Below are 18055 nucleotides of genomic sequence, written 5' to 3'. Positions count from 1 at the left end.
TATATATATATATATATATATATATATATATATATATATATATATATATATATAGTTATACGTTACCGTTCCAAGGATTGGTAAACAAGAGACAGCACTCAATGTTGAAAATCAAAGTGTATTAGTGAAAGCAAAAATACATCCAGAAACCCAACATTTCGGTCCTACAGAATGAGGAAGGTCCCATTCTGTAGGACCGAAACGTTGGGTTTCTGGATGTATTTTTGCTTTCACTAATACACTTTGATTTTCAACATTGAGTGCTGTCTCTTGTTTACCAATCCTTGGAACGGTAACGTATAACTAGAGCTCTATATGGGACGTGCACCTGTGGCTTACCAGCACCTATTGGAGTGCCAAATGCCTTATCTGACTATATATATATATATATATATATATATATATATATATATATATATATATATATATATATATATTTGAACATACTTCACTATGTGCGTCTGCGTTTTTGTTTTCTTTGTGTTTCAATAGCCAAAAGCTGTTACTTCATCCATAGCTGGAGCCTGGCTACTCCAGGGCCATCAATTAAAACCCAATATATTCCAGATTCTGCGTTTTGCTTGGAAGAGATTTGAAATAAACGTATACTTCTATGCCTCACAGTCAGCTCTAATCCCAATTTAGACTTTAATAGTATAATCCTTTTAGAAGTCAGGGTCACAGTTGTGCACATGCATTATCCCAACAGAATAAAAAAGGACCCATTTCCAAACATTAGAAATCTTGTTCACAAGTCTGTCAATTAGTTAATGGCAAAAAGTTAGTACCTTAGTGCCACTGCTGCTTTGCAGAATAGTGCTAATGCAATGGAATAAAGCAGCTAAGGGAGTACAACGTAATATGCTGTTACAGTGCTTTAGAGAAGTTTACTTCTGCATAATACTTAAAGACCCTGCAATGTAGTGAACCCTACATGAATTGCCAACACCACAAAGTGTGCCCTGCAGACTCCATGGGACAACTCAGTAGTGCAATACTCCTAGATTTTGCAAAGGCCTTTGATACTGTTGATCATGTTATCTTGCTTAAACTCCAGTGCTCTGGAATAGGGAAGCATGCTTTAAACTGGTCAGGTAGATCCCAACATGTGTCCATCTCAGGCTCTAACTCCAACCCCCTGGATATCACCTGTGAGGTCCCGCAAGGCTCTGTTCTTGGGCCCATACTCTTCTCAGTGTTCATCAATGATCTTCCTACAGCTTGTAAGGGAGCTTCAATACACATGTATGCAGATGACACAATCTTATCCGCACACAGTCATAGCCTCTCCGATCTTGAATACATACTTCAATCTGACTTTTTGAGACTTGAAAATTGGATTTCCCAAAAAAACTGTTTTTAAACACTGACAAGACTGTAACCATGGTATTTGGGACCAAGGCTAAATTTTTAAAGCTTCCAATGACTGCGCTCCAGATCAGAACCAATGCTAACACCACCCAAACTCCTGTTACTAGTTTTAAATACTTGGGCATATGGTTTGACTGCCCTTTAACATTTGGGATGCACATTGATACCCTGACATTCAAAACCTATGCCAAACCAGGTGTACGTTACAGGAACAAATCCTCCATATGCCTGCTGGTCAAAAAGCATATCGCACAGCAGATAGAAAGACCTCACCGGGGAGGAGATAACAGCGGGCACGGCCGTGCAACAGATCACAGAGGCTGGGCTGCGCAAAAAATCTTTATTCTGTCAAGGAAGTTTAAAAAGAGAGAGAGGGGAAAACACCACCCCGCACCTCTAACGCGTTTCAGCCGCCAAGGGTCTATGACAAAGGCCCTTGGCGGCTGAAATGCGTTAGAGGTAAGGGGGGTGTTTTCCCCTCTCTCTCTTTTTAAACTTCCTTGACAGAATAAAGATTTTTTGCGCAGCCCAGCCTCTGTGATCTGTTGCACGGCCGTGCCCGCTGTTATCTCCTCCCCGGTGAGGTCTTTCTATCTGCATTTCCTCTCAGCCTGGTGCACGCAAGGACTACAAGCCGGATGAAAAAAGAAGACAAAGTGAGTTTATTCATTCATTTTATTATTCTTGGAGCATCCCCAGGTTCGTGGGTCATATAGTTGCGAAGCTGTTATGGGGTCTGGGTGGGTTTCATAACCTCTCACAGACAACCCTCCACAGCAACGCCAGAACCACGCTCCAACTAGGGGTTTATTTGCTTATGTGCTCCTGTATACAATTGTTCTTCCGGATATAGCAACACATGCTTATTAAACAAGTGGAAATTAACTCTGCAGCATTGGTTAATTGGGGTAGCAGCACACCTCAATGCTTTTTCCATATCGCACAGCAGATGCTAATGCCAATTATCGACTATGGGGACGTAGTATACAGCTAGGCATCCCAAACCCACCTTAGCAAACTTGATACCGTCTACAATTCAATATGCAGTTTTGTTCTCCAATCCAACTACAACACACATCACTGTGAAATGCTCAAAGAACTAGATTGGTGATCACTTGAGTATAGGCGCAAAGTTCATCTTTCCTGTCTTGCCTTCGAATACTTTCTGGGAAGCTGCCCGCCTATCTGAACAAGCTCCTCACCCCTACCACATGCAGCACTTATCATCTGAGATCTGACTCCAAAAGACTATTCATGGTCTCAAGGTTCAGCAAAGTATCCCTCTGCTCCTCCTCTTACTGTGCACCCCAAAACTGGAACAATCTACCAGAGACTCTCTCAGCCTCCACCAGTCTAAATTCTTTCAAAACTAAAGCTGTCTCACATTTTAATCTGGTCTGTTACATACGCCTATAATATATATTATCTCTATCTGTGCATGCAATGTCTTGTATACAATGTATACCCTGCTCACTTATGTAACTATGTATTTGTAACCATGCATTATTTGTCATCTTAACTCTATGCCCAGGACATACTTGAAAACAAGAGGTAACTCTCAATGTATTACTTCCTGATAAAACATTTTATAAATAAAATAAATAAATGAATTGTCAACACCACAAGGTGTGCCCTGCAGCTGCAGCACTCCCTACAGGCCAACATTCCATGGGAAATAAGCTCTCGCATGGAGATCCAGTATGGTACTCTTGTTACCTGGGTTAAGTACAGAGAATACTCGAATTCTTTGATAGGATCACTATTCACCGGCATCTTGTAGTGGAGACCAGCCTGGAAAAACATCTCCTCATTACCAGAGGAGTGGTGCTGCCGATGTGAAGCGAATTTGCTGGTGTATGACCAGTCCTCAGGAGCAGAAGCCTAATTAAAGACCAATGTTTAGAACATCTCATATGTGTGTGTGTGTCATTTACATATTGGATGGATGTAGTAAGCCGATACAACGGTGAAGGAATCACTTGATTAATTTAAATGTATGACAAACTTAATGAGTAAAAAAATGCATCAAATACATACATCATTTAGCCCCACATCTGACCTAATTTTAGGCTCACTGTATACACACACACACACACACACACACACAATGTGAGTGTGATTATACAGAGGTGTGTAGTAAACATGCTTAGAAATTAAATTCGTTACTCTTCATGTTCTTTTTTGAAGTTCTAGTAGCCATATTGGTCCTGGAGAAATGTAGATTGATTGTAGGGTATGATACCTTTTAGGGGACAGGCAGGGTTTCTTAGAGAGGAAATTATATTATACAGAACTTTTGAAACCTCATTTTCTTCAAGTGAACTAAAGAAAGAAACCTAAGGTTTCAAAAGCTCACTATAATGTCATCTTTTAATATCCCTAATGTTGATCCCTTAAAAAGGAGTACTCCAGGCAACCATGGTTTTTCTAAAAAAAAAATTTTTTAATAGGTTTGAAGCAGGGGTCTCTGGAGCTGAACCCTGTAACTCTGTGCAGTTTAAAGCTGCCACGTCACGTGGGCCAATAGGAAGACAAAGGATTACGTTTTAAACCACCATATTATTAACCCAGCCAGGGCTCCTACCGTCAGAACATACGGAGGTAAATATCCCGGGAAGCAGGCGGTACCCGGAACTGAAATTAACCTGGTTCAGCTCTGGAGACCCCCTGCTTCAAATATGTGTGTGTGTGTGTGTGTGTGTATGTGTGTGTGTGTGTGTGTGTATGTGTGTGTGTATGTGTGTGTGTGTGTGTGTGTGTGTGTGTGTGTGTGTGTGTGTGTGTGTGTGTGTGTGTGTGTGTGTGTGTGTGTGTGTGTGTGTGTGTGTGTGTGTGTGTGTGTGTGTGTGTGTATGTGTGTGTATGTGTATGTGTATGTGTATGTGTGTGTATGTGTGTATGTGTGTGAATATATACAAAAATCCTGTATTGTTTATATGTTGCCTAGTAACATTGGGGTCTTTAAACCTGCTGTATTGGTTGTCCTATTATCCTTTGAGAAAGTCACGAGCTGTGACGAAATGCGTCAGGACTGTCGATCTGACACTACGTCATTACGTACGAGTCTGTGAAGGTCTGAACAGACTCCGTGTGCTTGCTAAGACCTTAGGATTTCCAATCGGCAGTTTTTAGGATTACCTTGGCTGCATCACGCCACCGCCAGTTTGAATTTTCGGCCGTTTGACCATCGGAGGACGCTGTTTCTGAGTGAACATGTTGGCGGCGATAATATATTCACATATGCCGATTTTATAGCTCACCTTTTGTTGGTGCGCATGTTTCCCCCTCCATTTTAATGAAGTATACTTTTATAAGCTGTGGAGCGTGCGCTTTTTGCATTCTTTTCTCATTAGGTTGTTTCGATTGGATGTGGTTCATCTTGAAAAGCAGCCTGGACTCCCATATTTCTACTCCATCTTGAAAGATTTGCTTATTGGACATTAACTTGGAGGGTTTTGTATATGTTTTTTGTTGTGTTTGTTTTGTTTGTCACTACTGTTTGAATTATTAGCACTGTTTTATTTGTTAAATCCACCTATTTACAGTATACAACTTTATTCACCCTCTTATGTTTTGGTTACTATCATCATAGTATCCATTGTAATTACATTACCCTATTTCCTCGATTCTAAGATGCCATCGATTCTAAGACGCACCCTTGATTTAATAAAAAAAAATGTGGAAAAAAAAAACCCAATATATTAAAAGTGCAGATTTTTTTTTTTTTTTTTTTAAAGCAAACAGTAGCATACATTTATCTGCACTAGAGAGAGGCAGACACAGAATGGGGAGAGAGAGAGACAGTATCGGATGAGCAGAGAGAGAATGGATGGGGGGAGGAAGGAGAGAAAGGAGGGAAGGGGGGGAGAGAAAGGAGGGAAGGGGGGAGAGAAAGGAGGGAAGGGGGGGGGAGAAAGGAGGGAAGGGGGGGAGAAAGGAGGGAAGGGGGGGAGAAAGGAGGGAATGGAGGGATGGGGGTAGAAGGGGATAGGGTAGAAGGGGATGGGGGAGAAGGGGATGGTGGAGAAGGGAGACAGTGGAGGGGAGGGAGACAGTGGAGGGGAGGAGAGGAGGGAGACAGTGGAGGGGAGGAGGGGAGGGAGACAGTGGAGGGGAGGAGGGGAGGGAGACAGTGGAGGGGAGGGAGACAGTGGAGGGGAGGGAGACAGTGGAGGGGAGGAGGGGAGGGAGACAGTGGAGGGGAGGGAGACAGTGGAGGGGAGGGGGGGAGGGAGGCAGTGGAGGGGAGGGGGGGAGGGAGACAGTGGAGGGGAGGGGGGGAGGGAGACAGTGGAGGGGAGGGGGGGAGGGAGACAGTGGAGGGGAGGGGGACACACACAGAGACACAAACACAGAGTGACAGAGACACACACATACACAAACACACACAGAGTGACAGAGACACACACACACAGAGACACATACACAAACACACACAGAGTGACAGACACACAGAGAGAGACACATACACACACAGTGACAGAGAATCACACAGAGAGACACATACAGTACACAAACACACACAGAGTGACAGAGACACACACACACAGAGACACATACACAAACACACACAGAGTGACAGACACACAGAGAGACACATACACACACAGTGACAGAGAATCACACAGAGAGACACATACACACACAGAGTGACAGAGAATCACACAGAGAGAGACACATACACACACAGAGTGACAGAGAATCACACAGACACATACACACACACACACACACACACACACACACACAGTGACAGAGAATCACACAGAGAGACACATACACACACAGAGTGACAGAGAATCACACAGAGAGAGACACATACACACACAGAGTAACAGAGAATCACACAGACACATACACACACACACACACACACACACACAGTGACAGAGAATCACACAGAGAGACACATACACACACAGAGTGACAGAGAATCACACAGAGAGACACATACACACACAGAGTGACAGAGACACACACAGACACAAACACATACACACACAGAGTGACAGAGAATCACACAGAGAGAGACATACACACACAGAGTGACAGAGACACACACACACACACACACACAAACACATACACACACAGAGTGACAGAGACTCACACAGAGAGAGACATACACACCCAGAGTGACAGAGACAAGGGAGGGGTCGGAGAGCTCGTGGGGCTGGCAGCCGATACTGTGAGTAGCAGAGGGGGGGGGGGGGGCGGATGGTTCATGGGGCAGGAAGCTGTGAGTAGCAGAGGGCTCGTGGGGCTGGAAGCTGTGAGTAGCAGAGGGGGGGTGGAGGGTTAATGGGGCAGGAAACTGTGAGTAGTGGGGCAGGAAGCTGTGAGTAGCAGAGGGCTCGTGGGGCAGGAAGCTGTGAGTAGCAGAGGGCTCGTGGGGCTGGAAGCTGTGAGTAGCAGAGGGGGGGCGGAGGGTTAATGGGGCTGGAAGCTTTGAGTAGCAGAGGGCTCATGGGACTGGCAGTCACAGCTGTGAGTAGCAGAGGGCTGGAAGCTGTGAGTAGCGGGGGGGGTGGGGGGGGTGATGGGGCTGGAAGCTGTGAGTAGCGGAGGGCTCGTGGGGCTGGAAGCTGTGAGTAGCGGAGGGCTCGTGGGGCTGGAAGCTGTGAGTAGCAGTCAGGGACGGTCAGCTCGTGGTGCCGCTACAGCCGCACTGCTGTGGGTCGCAGAGGGGGGGGGGCCAGCACTTCAAGCAACAAACTGAGACAAGGGGGAGAGCGGGCGGGGGGCCGTGGTTCAAGCAGCCGGCTACCGCGCTTTTTGGTAAAACGCTGAAAGCTGCACGCCCTCTGTCTGCAGCGCCCCCAAGCAGGTTTTTTTTTTTGGTTTTTTTAGTACATCGATTCTAAAACGCACCCCTATTTCAGAGATGTGAAATTGGGAAAAAAAGTGCGTCTTAGAATCGAGGAAATACGGTATTAATTCACTTCTATTTTGTATTTATCTAACACACATATTATAGATGTTCACAAATCACCCTTATTGATGCTATATACACACACATACATAATGGAAATATTACTGTGTGCTCATTTGCATGTCTTAGACAGGTCTGCAACCCCGCCTTTCACCATTATCGTCCAGCATACAGTGCTTCCACTGTGGCAAGGGATTCTGGGAAATGACATGCAAATAAGCCCACAGTGCCACTTTTTGCTTCAAATCCATTTTGACATGGATCCCTATAAGCGTATGCTTGCTGCATTGCACAGCTTTTCAGCACAGCCTGGGTTAAGATGCATGCCAGTAAACCTACTCACAGACAGCTGTTTCGGCCTTTTGGGTCTCATCAATGTGAGGCTGGTTATACTGGCTTTGCAAATTGAAGCTTTGGATAGGTGTCACCACACATTAGTTAAGTTATGGTGGGCAAAAAAAGTGACAAAAAAACATCCACCATAAATATATATATACTAGCTGAGAGCCCCGGCGTTGCCCGGGATGTTTGTGGTGTGGGTGTGGCATTTGGGTGAGGAGTGGTCCACGCGGCCCATGTGCGGTGGTAGTGCTGCTGTGGCTGTACTGATGGTGATTGTATCGGGGTGCTGATTTGGGAGGGTTTGGTGCTGATGTGGGGGTGCGGATGTGGGTGTGCCGATGGGGGAGGTGCAAAGGTGCCGATGTGTGGGTGCTGATGGTGTTGATGGGGGCTGGGAATGGCGGAGAGCCGAGAATGCCAGTGTGCTGGGGGGACATGGGATACCGGTGTGCTGATGTGGTGGTGCTAGGGATAGTGTGTGTGTGTGTATACACGTGTGTGTGTGTGTGTATACACGTGTGTGTATACATGTTTGTGTGTGTGTATACATGTTTGTGTGTATACATTGTATGTGTGTGTGTGTGTATACATGTGTACGTGTGTGTGTATACATGTGTGTGTATACATATCTGTGTGTATACACGTGTGTGTGTATACACATGTGTGTGTAGACATTGTGTGTGTGTGTGTATATATATATATATATATATATATATTTATGTATAGAGATATATATATAGTGTGTGTGTGTGTATGGAGGGATGAGGGGGAAGCTGAAGGAATGTGTTGTGGGGGGGGGAGCTGAAGGAATGTGTTGTGGGGGGGGGAGCTGAAGGAATGTGTGGGGGGGGGGGGGGGAGCTGCTTACCTTGCAGTCAGCAGCATCTTCCTCGTGCAGGCCGGGAGACGGACCCTGCAGTCATCTGGTACGGAGGGGCAGGGATCAGACCGGAGCCGGACAGAGGGCATGTGGAGGGGGGGGGGGAAGCTGCAGGGAGAGCAGCACGGGGCATGTGGAGGGGGGAGAGCAGCACGTAGCATGTGGAGGGGGGGGAGCTCACCCGTCCTGCCGCTGCCTCACTCATCCTGCCGCTGCCTCACTGATCCGGCCGCTGCCTCACTCATCCGGCCGCTCCCACGTGGATGTGAGGCAGGAGGCCGCGTGTTGTGGCCGCTCCCCCGCGTGTGTCCCGGGCGCTCGCTCCGCTCCCCCGCTGACTGTAGCAGCGCCGGGGTGTAAGCTTGGGGGGGTGGGGGGGTGAGCTTGGAGGGGGGATGAGCTTGGGGGGGGGTGAGGTGTGTGTGAGCTTGGGGGGGGGTGGGAATGTGTGTGTGTGTGTGTGTACACGGGACTCCAGGTAAGTTCGGGCACAGGGAGGGTGGGGGGGGGTGTGGAAGTTGAGGTGCGGTCCAGCTGACGGGGGAGAGTGAGGGGCACCGGGAGGGGATTGTGTGTGTGTATCCCTGTCCGTGTCCGTGTGTGTGTGTGTCCCTGTGTGTCCTTTGGCCCGTCACTCCGCCTCAGGCCAATAAGAGGTGTGCGGGAGCGGGCCAAGGGACCAATGAGATTTCCCCTAGGGACACCGGACATCCAGGCAGGCAGGCAGGCATACAGTGCTTTCAATTATATAGTATAAGATATATCTCACCAGGAGTGCCTATTTCAAAAGGTAATCTACCATTAATCTGCATGTGGTATACAGTACATGTCCTAAAGATCAAGCTTTCATACAACTAGTTTTCACTTTTCAACTCCAGCCTTTTTGTAATCAAGTTAATGGTGTTTTTTACCTTCTCCACTGTACTTAAAGATGGCCACGACTGAAACCCATATTCAGAGGCAAAGCGGGGTTTGGGATAGGATTTCCAGTCCCAGCAGTCTGTCAGGTAGTTATAATAATGAACGTCACCATAATGATTGTCATACGGGTTTCTGGAGAGCCAGTCTTCTTCGATGGTCTCATCTCCATTGGTGGGACTAGAAGCGAGAAAAGGACGACTTGCATCCATCTGCATAGAAATATGAACTGTCACCATTTTGATGGGTCTGTAAGACGATGACAGCAAAGAATCTGAAGGAACATGAATGCCTCAAGTTTTTCAAGAAATGTTGTGCAATAAAGTCTTTAAGGAGTTTCCTCAGAAAACTTCTTATAAATTAACAGCAACATCATTAGTGTGGGTCAGTATGTTGTATAGTAATGCAAATTGATTTGGCTTCATACATTTACTCTGATAGTTTAATGGAGAAACCCATCAAGAGTAATTCTAAAGAGCCTGTTCAGCAAGATTATCCTAAGACTAATAGGTACTTCAATGGTTGTCAGCAAATTGTTTCGTGGATTAGTGAGCAAATGTAAACAAAACAAAAAATGAAAGCAAGGTTTTCAATGCATTATTCAGCAGGGAATTTCATTCTTCTGGAGGAACATCACATTCAATAATATTAGTCTTATAAAATGTAGTCATTTCTTTTAAAGAATACAGATAAGAAGAATAGATATGTTTTCTCTTGAACATTTTTGATTGCATAGCTAGTAATATATAAAAAGATAGCCGAGTTAACAGATGTTAAGATCTCGGACCTCACAAGTTTTATGCTGGATACCTTCAGTTGGATTATAACAAAATCTACCCAAGTCTAGGTTTATCCAGCAGTAATTGGACAGGAAGGATACATACAGCAACAGTTAGAGCAGAGGAGCAGAAATGTACAGGTCAGGATCCCCCCCAGACATGTAGCTACATTAACAACACTGGACAAAAGCTGCAATGGTGCTGAAAGGAAAAACACGATATTTTGTAGGATATTTTACCAGGTCAGCTGCAAAAATAGATCTGTACCTCATGTTATGTTTATAACCCAGACAGATACAGGAAGGGGAAATGATCTGCCAAAGTTACAGAGTACATGTGACCCCAAAACAGAATCCACAACATTTTGTAACCAATGTCAACCAAGACACCAACACACTGAGGTCTATTTTCACTAAGTGGTGCTATTTCATAAGACTCCTTCATGGACCTGAAAGGCATGTGATGGGAAAAAAACACTTACTAAATATGGGCCTCATTGCTTCTGTGGTTTGTTCACTTACCTCAAGAACAATGGCTCTAATGGTTTTTATATACAGGTTCAGATAGCCTTGTATATAAGTCTCTCTCAAGTAGCTGGGCATTGAAAACCAATCATCTGCGATTGCAGCCTCATTTTCATTGTTGCCACTCCAGATGATGATGGAAGGATGGGATTTAAGTCTCCTCACCTGGAAACCCCCCAAAATAGGAAGGAAAAAAAAAATCAATATATATGTTCACTGCTCCACTGGAAAGTGCCACGTTTGAAGCACTGAATACGCCTTTTAAAGCAGGAGTCCACACGGCTCATTTTTTAGTTCTATTACATGAACAAGAGGGACTCAAAAGTGATTCATGGATCCGCCATTCATACCCGGTTCCAGAGATATTTTGCCGATTAACCACTGGGCAAAAAGATTTGCAGGATGGAGACACAATGGCAGCAAGAGTGTGGCTGACCCTGGGGAACCTATTGTGCGCACCAAGCGAGATAACATTGCGGCTTTCTAATGGCGACCCTGCAAACCATGCATGTCATTCTTTTGTGTCTCAAGCCGGCACTAAAATGTTTTAATATCTTTGGAACCAGGAGTTCACCCAGAGGTCGCGGGACACTTTGACGGTCCCCCCATTTCAGGTATTTCTGAAACAAACAAACAAAAACCTTACAAAGCTAGCACTCCTTATTTGTCATTGGTTAACCTATTTCGGATGTCAACCCACCTTGTTCTCAAATTCTACCTGCTAATCCCCATATTTTACACCAGGGAACCATGTTATGCTGACACTACAGATACATGTATTTGATTGCAGTTCAACCTTTCATGTTCTATTTTCCTTATACCAGTATAAGTAGTAGTAAAACAGAGATACAGTACAGTATGCCCACATATGCCCTGGCTTAATGTGTGTAGGTGTTGCATTTTTTTCTGTCATACTTTTAGTATTCACTGCAAGGGGTGTGCAAACTGGGGGGTGCAAGATTTTTCAGGGGTGGCACGGCGATTGCAGAAGCCCTGTGCTCTTCCCCAAGGCATTTAAATGCTAGGGGATTGCGTGAGGCCTCTGCTGTAACTTCACTTACCTTGTCTACGTCGATGCGTTGCCATGGCAACGTAGCGTCAAATGACACCGAAGGGTCATTTGATGCCGGAGACATGGTAAGGAGGGCGGCGCGAGCAGCGCAGACAGGGGGTTAAGTTTGCGCACTCCTGGTATACAGAGTTACAAAAAGAACACAATGCCTCCCATGACAACCTACCTGATGTGTAACTTCTGCGCTGACCGTTTCTAAGAACCAATTTTCAGTGGGATAAAGGGAACATGCAAACATAAAGTCCTGCCAGACCTGAAATAAGAAATACACAAACATTAACAAATACGTGCACTGTGCTTTCAGATGCAGACTGAAGGCTTCCGAGCCTTGTTGCAGCACAAGAGTTTTCAACATATCCATTGGTCAGCTGCTGTAAGTGATATCCCAGCTATCGGGCAGCATCTGACAGTCTATCGTGACTAACTTGATGTTACAAAATTCACTCTGTTTGCCTCTCTACTGCTTCACACAGAGACTGCACAGAGGAGCTAGTACAGTGAATATCCATGTAACCACTGTAAAGTTGAGCAATTTACCGATAAAAATCGCAATATTGAGATAACAAAAAATGATGCACCGCTTGTTCGAAATCCAGGGGAGCGTCGCCAGATGCCCAAAAAAGAAGAAATATAAATAGTGTAACACAGTAAAAAAACGTGAATGGTAAGTGTTAAGGCTCCCAATTTTCTACTCACATAAAAAGTAGAAAAAGTAGCGTGTGTGTCAGTCTTTGACCATAATCGTCTCAGTTTGGATGGTTAGGTACAGGTTATCAGCAATCTCGGACAGAGAAGAAAGAAACCATGGTGCAGATCGAATAACAAATTTATAAACCAAAAAGCTCACAATTGGAGGCTTACATGAGATCCAGAACAGAAAGGCAGTAAACAGCTGGGAACCTCGGTGAGTCGCGACTCTCACCACCACGGTATACACATTTCCCTTGTAGCTGTATACAGTTAGTGTATAGTGCCATTTGTAGATGCCACACACTGTGGTCTGGGGCAGGAGCACCACAGCACTATCACAGACTATCAAAGGTGAGACCCTCCTACCAGAGTTCACCCCACGCAGAGGCGGAGGCTTCTCTGACATAGACGTCGCTGGATCAGTGGATCCCTTTTCGGCCATACCCGGGTGCTGGAGCACCTGGGCAGGTACCTCACAACGTGCACCAACTATAACACTTTCAGTTATTGTGGGCAGCCCTGTCTCACACATTGGGTGGGTTGGCTCTTGTGGACACCAGGGAGGTTGGGTGCCCAGGGGCCTTCAGTACTTTGGGGAAATCCCATCAGGGGTGGACACTACGGTTGGAGGGCACGGCGGGGAAACGGCCGTGCGAGGCCTATATTGTATGTGGGTTAATGATATATCTAGTTGTACTTGTGGTCAGTAAACGGTTATTAAATACAAGTGTGGGATCTTATTGAATTGGGTCCTGTGAAGGGGTTATCCGGCGCTGTCAGGATCCCTCACAGGTGGAGGCGCTGTCACCAGACGGATCAGTTACACCCCGGGCTCCCAGCAGCAGCGGTTCAGGCCTCCACATTTCCCATAGGGTGGGGGGAACAGCGCTACATTTGTGTTTTCGGTGTTGTGATGTGTTGGGAATGATAGAGTATGTAATCTGTCAGGAGAACCCTTTATAGATAATGAAGTGTAGAGCCGTCTTACAAACAGGTCCTTGCAACTTATTAACAATGCATGCACTCAGAGAGCTGTTTTAGAAGAAATTCGGTGTCATTCCATGACTGTACATCTCACTAACATTTGTATAGAATGTTGAAATACAGCATGTACCACACAAGATGTCCAGTTTTTACCAATTTAATAATCCACATGAACTCATTATAATTGCTGTCTCAACCACTGCTTCAATATTTTATGACGAATGTCTTATTCAAAGGAAAATGTAAATAATTTGAAAAATTAAAAAAAGTTGCACAATTCACACCCCTTCACTTGCACTAACACATATGAATGAATGTACATAGAGATTATTACCAGTATTCCGAGTTCATCACAAATATTGTAGAATTCGTCACGCTCATATATTCCTCCACCCCAGACACGGAGAGTATTCATGTTGGCATCAACAACAGACTGTAGGAGACGACACAACCTGTTGCAAATAGAGGAGATGCATATGCATAAGGGTGAACTAAAGCTTCTACGTATTGACCCCACCCTGACCAAAGACCAAAATCAAACCCATTGTGTAGTTTGTATGTTTATAAAAATAAGTCGCTATGCCTCACAAATCTTTATTTTTTAAATTTGTTTACAAGCTTCAGTGAAGCTGAATTATTACGTGACTTATGTTGCCAATGGGTCCTTTGAGTCACCAAGCACTGGGAGTGTGTGTGTATATCATATATAGATATAGGAATAGATAGATAAAAACATATTCCTTGGAAAAGGGAGTTACTGTGTTATTGTAGCATTCTGCAATATCATTTCCAATTGACTGGTGTATTGACCTGCCATTGAGTAGATAAAATGTCGGTAAAAGGCTTCCGCAAATAGTCAAGTATTGTGCAATATCCATCAACTATAGATATTTAAAGTATTTTCCATATACAGGTGTAGCCCTGGTTCCTAGCGAACACAGACCACTACCATATGCTGTATAACCTGTAGGCGCACAGGGCCTGAGCCTCTGCCACGGAGAGCCTGGGATACGTTTGATACTTATAACTTGGTGCAGCGCCTCCACCTGCGACAGCTTCCGCCCGAGGGGAAGTGGGTCTTCGCAGGAACTTATGTACATTAATACACACACAGCAATATACCGTTATCAATATGCTTTACTTGCAGCAACCATAAACTTCATCAACAACAGGTGCCCCTCCCTAGAGGAGACACTACTCTCGCGTCCTTCCGAACTCTCACTCTCCCCTTCACCGGGTGATCCCACCCCGTGTCCAGTTCCCTCTTGGAATACGTTCCCCACCCTCACGTGAGACAGTGAATGTATATGTATGTGACTGCGCAGCCACTGTGTCCTGAGTGAATGATGGTACCGTTGGTGCACTTGACGTTTATCTTCCGGGCACTCCAGTACCCGGTTCTGCAACTATCTTCACAAAGGATCGGCGTGGGCGTAGATGACGTCACCGGTAGGTGTCCGGGGCGATCCCACCCAGACACGCTGCCACTTGGTAGCGGGGCTGATCCCAGACCTCCCGCTGACTTATAACTGTCCCGGTAGCGATCGGTTAACAATAAAGGAAGCCGGAACCTGTCTATGGCCAGTCCCTAGTTCAGCTTCACACTACTGGGGCTCAGGGCCTAACTGGGCCAGGGGCATACGGCCTAGGTAGGGGGCGGACTGCCTCCCTACACCGGAGCTCCTTCTCCTTCCTCCTACCGCTCGCTCTGACCCAACGTGCGCGCCACCACTTACTTTTCCTCCCTACCTCGTACCTGATTGGTCCTCGCACGTCACGGGGCCCCGAGGGGCTGCTGGGACCCGTAGTCCCCTAACTCCCTGCCTATCCGAGCTCTCCTCCTTCGCGGGCTTTGTTGCCTAGTCTGCGCATGCGCAACCTCCTGCCAGACCAGCTCTGCGCCGGCACCAACCTAACATGGCGGCTCCCTCAACGCGGAACCTCCGTTATTGGAGCGTTCCCTAGGTGCAGCATCTCCCAACCCACAACAACAATTGGTGGAAAAGGGATCCTGGCTACATCCTCCCCCCTGTGGATTCCAACGTCCCCGCTTGGACAACACCTCTAACTGGTACAACGTTTATATAATGAAAATGGTTAACATATAACATTCTCTTCTTCTAAATCAGATTGTACATTTCGCTAAACATCACAATCACTGATTTCACTCGATTGCGAGCCCCCTGCTGAGCCTCATAGTGGGGTGCCCCAAACTGATCGTATGCCATCCCCATGGGAGGTTGACCGTTCCTTTGACTCCGCCTTAACTGTTGCACGATCACTCCCTGGGGGGAGTGACTGTCTTGGTCTTGAATCTCGAGTTCTTCCCTTGAGGGGGTTACAGTCTCTAAATTATCACGACTTGGTTCAAAGCACGGGCTCAGCGGGTCCAGTAACGAGTTTTCCGAAGCCACCCCATGGGGCGATTGCTCCCCGCGCCCTTTACCCGTAGCTCCGCCGGGAGGTGCGCTCTGTGGAGGGCCCCTTTGAGAGGTTCCCTCTTGGTGGTCTTCCTGAAAGACTGAGTTCTCGGGCTCGTTGTCTTCCAATGTCACCTCCCCATCCAACGAGGATGCAGGCCATTCTAAATCCCCCTCCCCCAATCGGGGAATAGGGAGCAAATGATTTCGGTGCCATGTCTTCACCCAACCCTCCGAGTCCTTAATGCGGTAGACTGGGAGGCCGGGCATTTGTGAGGCTACCTCGTACACTCCCTCCCTCCATCGGTCAGCCAATTTATGTTTTCCCGGTACTTCCAGGTTACGGAGGAGCACAGCGTCGCCTGGTTTAATGTCTCTGTGTTTTACTTTATGATCGTACCGCCGCTTATTCCCGGCGTTCAGCTTTTCGGTAGATTTCTCGGCTTGCAGGTAGGCCCGTTGCAGATTCTCTTGCAATCGCTATACATAGCGGAAATGAGTATTATTTTGCACCCTATCAGTGGAGACTCTCAACCGTATATCCACAGGCAGTCGAGCTTCTCGACCAAACATGAGAAAGTATGGAGAGAACCCCGTGGACTCGTGTCGCGTGCAATATGTAGGCATGCACTAATGTTTCCACATGACGACTCCATTCAGTCTTTTCTACCCCTGTTAGCGTGCCTAACATGTCCAGTAACGTGCGGTTGAACCGTTCCGGCAGGGCATCCCCTTCGGGGTGGTAGGGAGTAGTTCGGGATTTAGCAATATGCAAGAGTTTCAGCAGTTCTTTTATTAAGTTGCTTTCAAAGTCTCTTCCTTGGTCGGAATGGAGGCGTTGAGGAAGCCCATAATGCATAAAGTACTTTTCCCAGAGCACCTTGGCCACCGTGATGGCTTTTTGATCTTTTGTCGGGAAGGCCTGGGCGTATCTAGTGTAATGATCCGTGATGACCAGCACATTGCCTATGCCGCAACTATCGGGTTCAATGCATAGGAAGTCCATACACACTAAATCCATAGGTCCGGTGCTTTTTAAGTGGCCCATTGGGACGGCCCTGGTGGGCAAGGTCTTCCTCTGAATACACCGCACACACCTTCGACAGTGATGCTCTACTGCTTCTCTCATTTTTGGCCAGAAAAAACGATCTCTCACTAGTCCGAAAGTCTTGTCAACCCTCAAATGACCATGTTCATCATGTAGAGCCCTATGTACCAAGTACTGTAATCTTTTTGGCAATACTAATTGTCTCCTATTCGGGTGGTTATGGTACTCTACAACTCTGTATAGCAAATTGTCTCGTATTTTGAATTTGTCGGCTTCCCGCATCAGTATACCTCCTACATCTCCCGGAGCCTGTCTGAGGAGGGCCAGGCGATTTTGCCGGATAGCATAGCGAATGGCCCCCCCAACCGGGTCTTGTTCTTGGTAGCGTACCATATCTTTCCAGGCTATGATCTTGTCTGGAGCAACGTGCATACCACTGGGGTCCCGATAGGCCTCCGGAATAGCGTTGGATGCGCATCCCAGAGAGTCAGCCACCCTTAATTCCGAGAACGCCACTTGATCATTGACTATGGCCGCAATACAACATAGCGCCCTTATTCCGGGTCCCGGAATTTCTTCCCATTGGTCTTCGTCAGGGGTAATGTCCAGCCCCGGTCGCCTAGACAGGACGTCAGCTCCAATGTTCAAAGGACCTGGCTTATATTTCAGGGTGAAGTTATAATTGAACAGGGCAGCCAGCCAGCGATGTCCGGCCGCGTCGAGTTTGGCTGAAGTCATGATATAAGTGAGTGTATTGTTATCAGTCCGCACCTCAAACGACACACCGTACAAGTAATCACGAAGTTTGTCGACAATGGCCCACTTGAGGGCCAAGAACTTGAGTTTGTGCACAGGGTAGTTCTGTTCACTGACGGTAAGACTGTGGCTGATATAAGCTACGGGTCGTAGTCCCTCAGGATATTTTAGATGTAACACCGCCCCTAGTCCGCTCAGGCTAGCATCCACGTGTAATATATACGGTTGCTCAGGGTTTGCATAGGCAAACACGGGGGCTGCGGTCAGACTCTGTTTCAGGTCTGTGAAGGCTTGTTCGCACTCTGTCGTCCATTTGTCCCCGAAGGGTTGTCGAGCCGG

General features: G+C 46.5%; 1 protein-coding gene across 1 annotated transcript in view; it reads right to left on the bottom strand.

Annotated features, from left to right (window-relative positions):
• The window catches only part of MANBA (mannosidase beta), a 74472-nt gene that overhangs the window by 10563 nt on the left and 45854 nt on the right, over positions 1-18055 (bottom strand). The window contains exons 9-13 of the mRNA XM_075609043.1: positions 13827-13944; positions 11985-12071; positions 10744-10911; positions 9437-9655; positions 3088-3252 (exon numbers count right to left, since the gene is read on the bottom strand). Coding sequence (XP_075465158.1) covers positions 3088-3252; positions 9437-9655; positions 10744-10911; positions 11985-12071; positions 13827-13944 — 757 coding nt within the window. The remainder of the gene's footprint in view (positions 1-3087; positions 3253-9436; positions 9656-10743; positions 10912-11984; positions 12072-13826; positions 13945-18055) is intronic.

This window comes from Ascaphus truei, chromosome 1 (assembly GCF_040206685.1).
Source record: "Ascaphus truei isolate aAscTru1 chromosome 1, aAscTru1.hap1, whole genome shotgun sequence".
Classification (NCBI taxonomy): Eukaryota; Metazoa; Chordata; class Amphibia; order Anura; family Ascaphidae; genus Ascaphus; species Ascaphus truei.
Note: the sequence above shows the minus strand (reverse complement) of the source record. Positions and strands in the feature narration are given on the sequence as shown.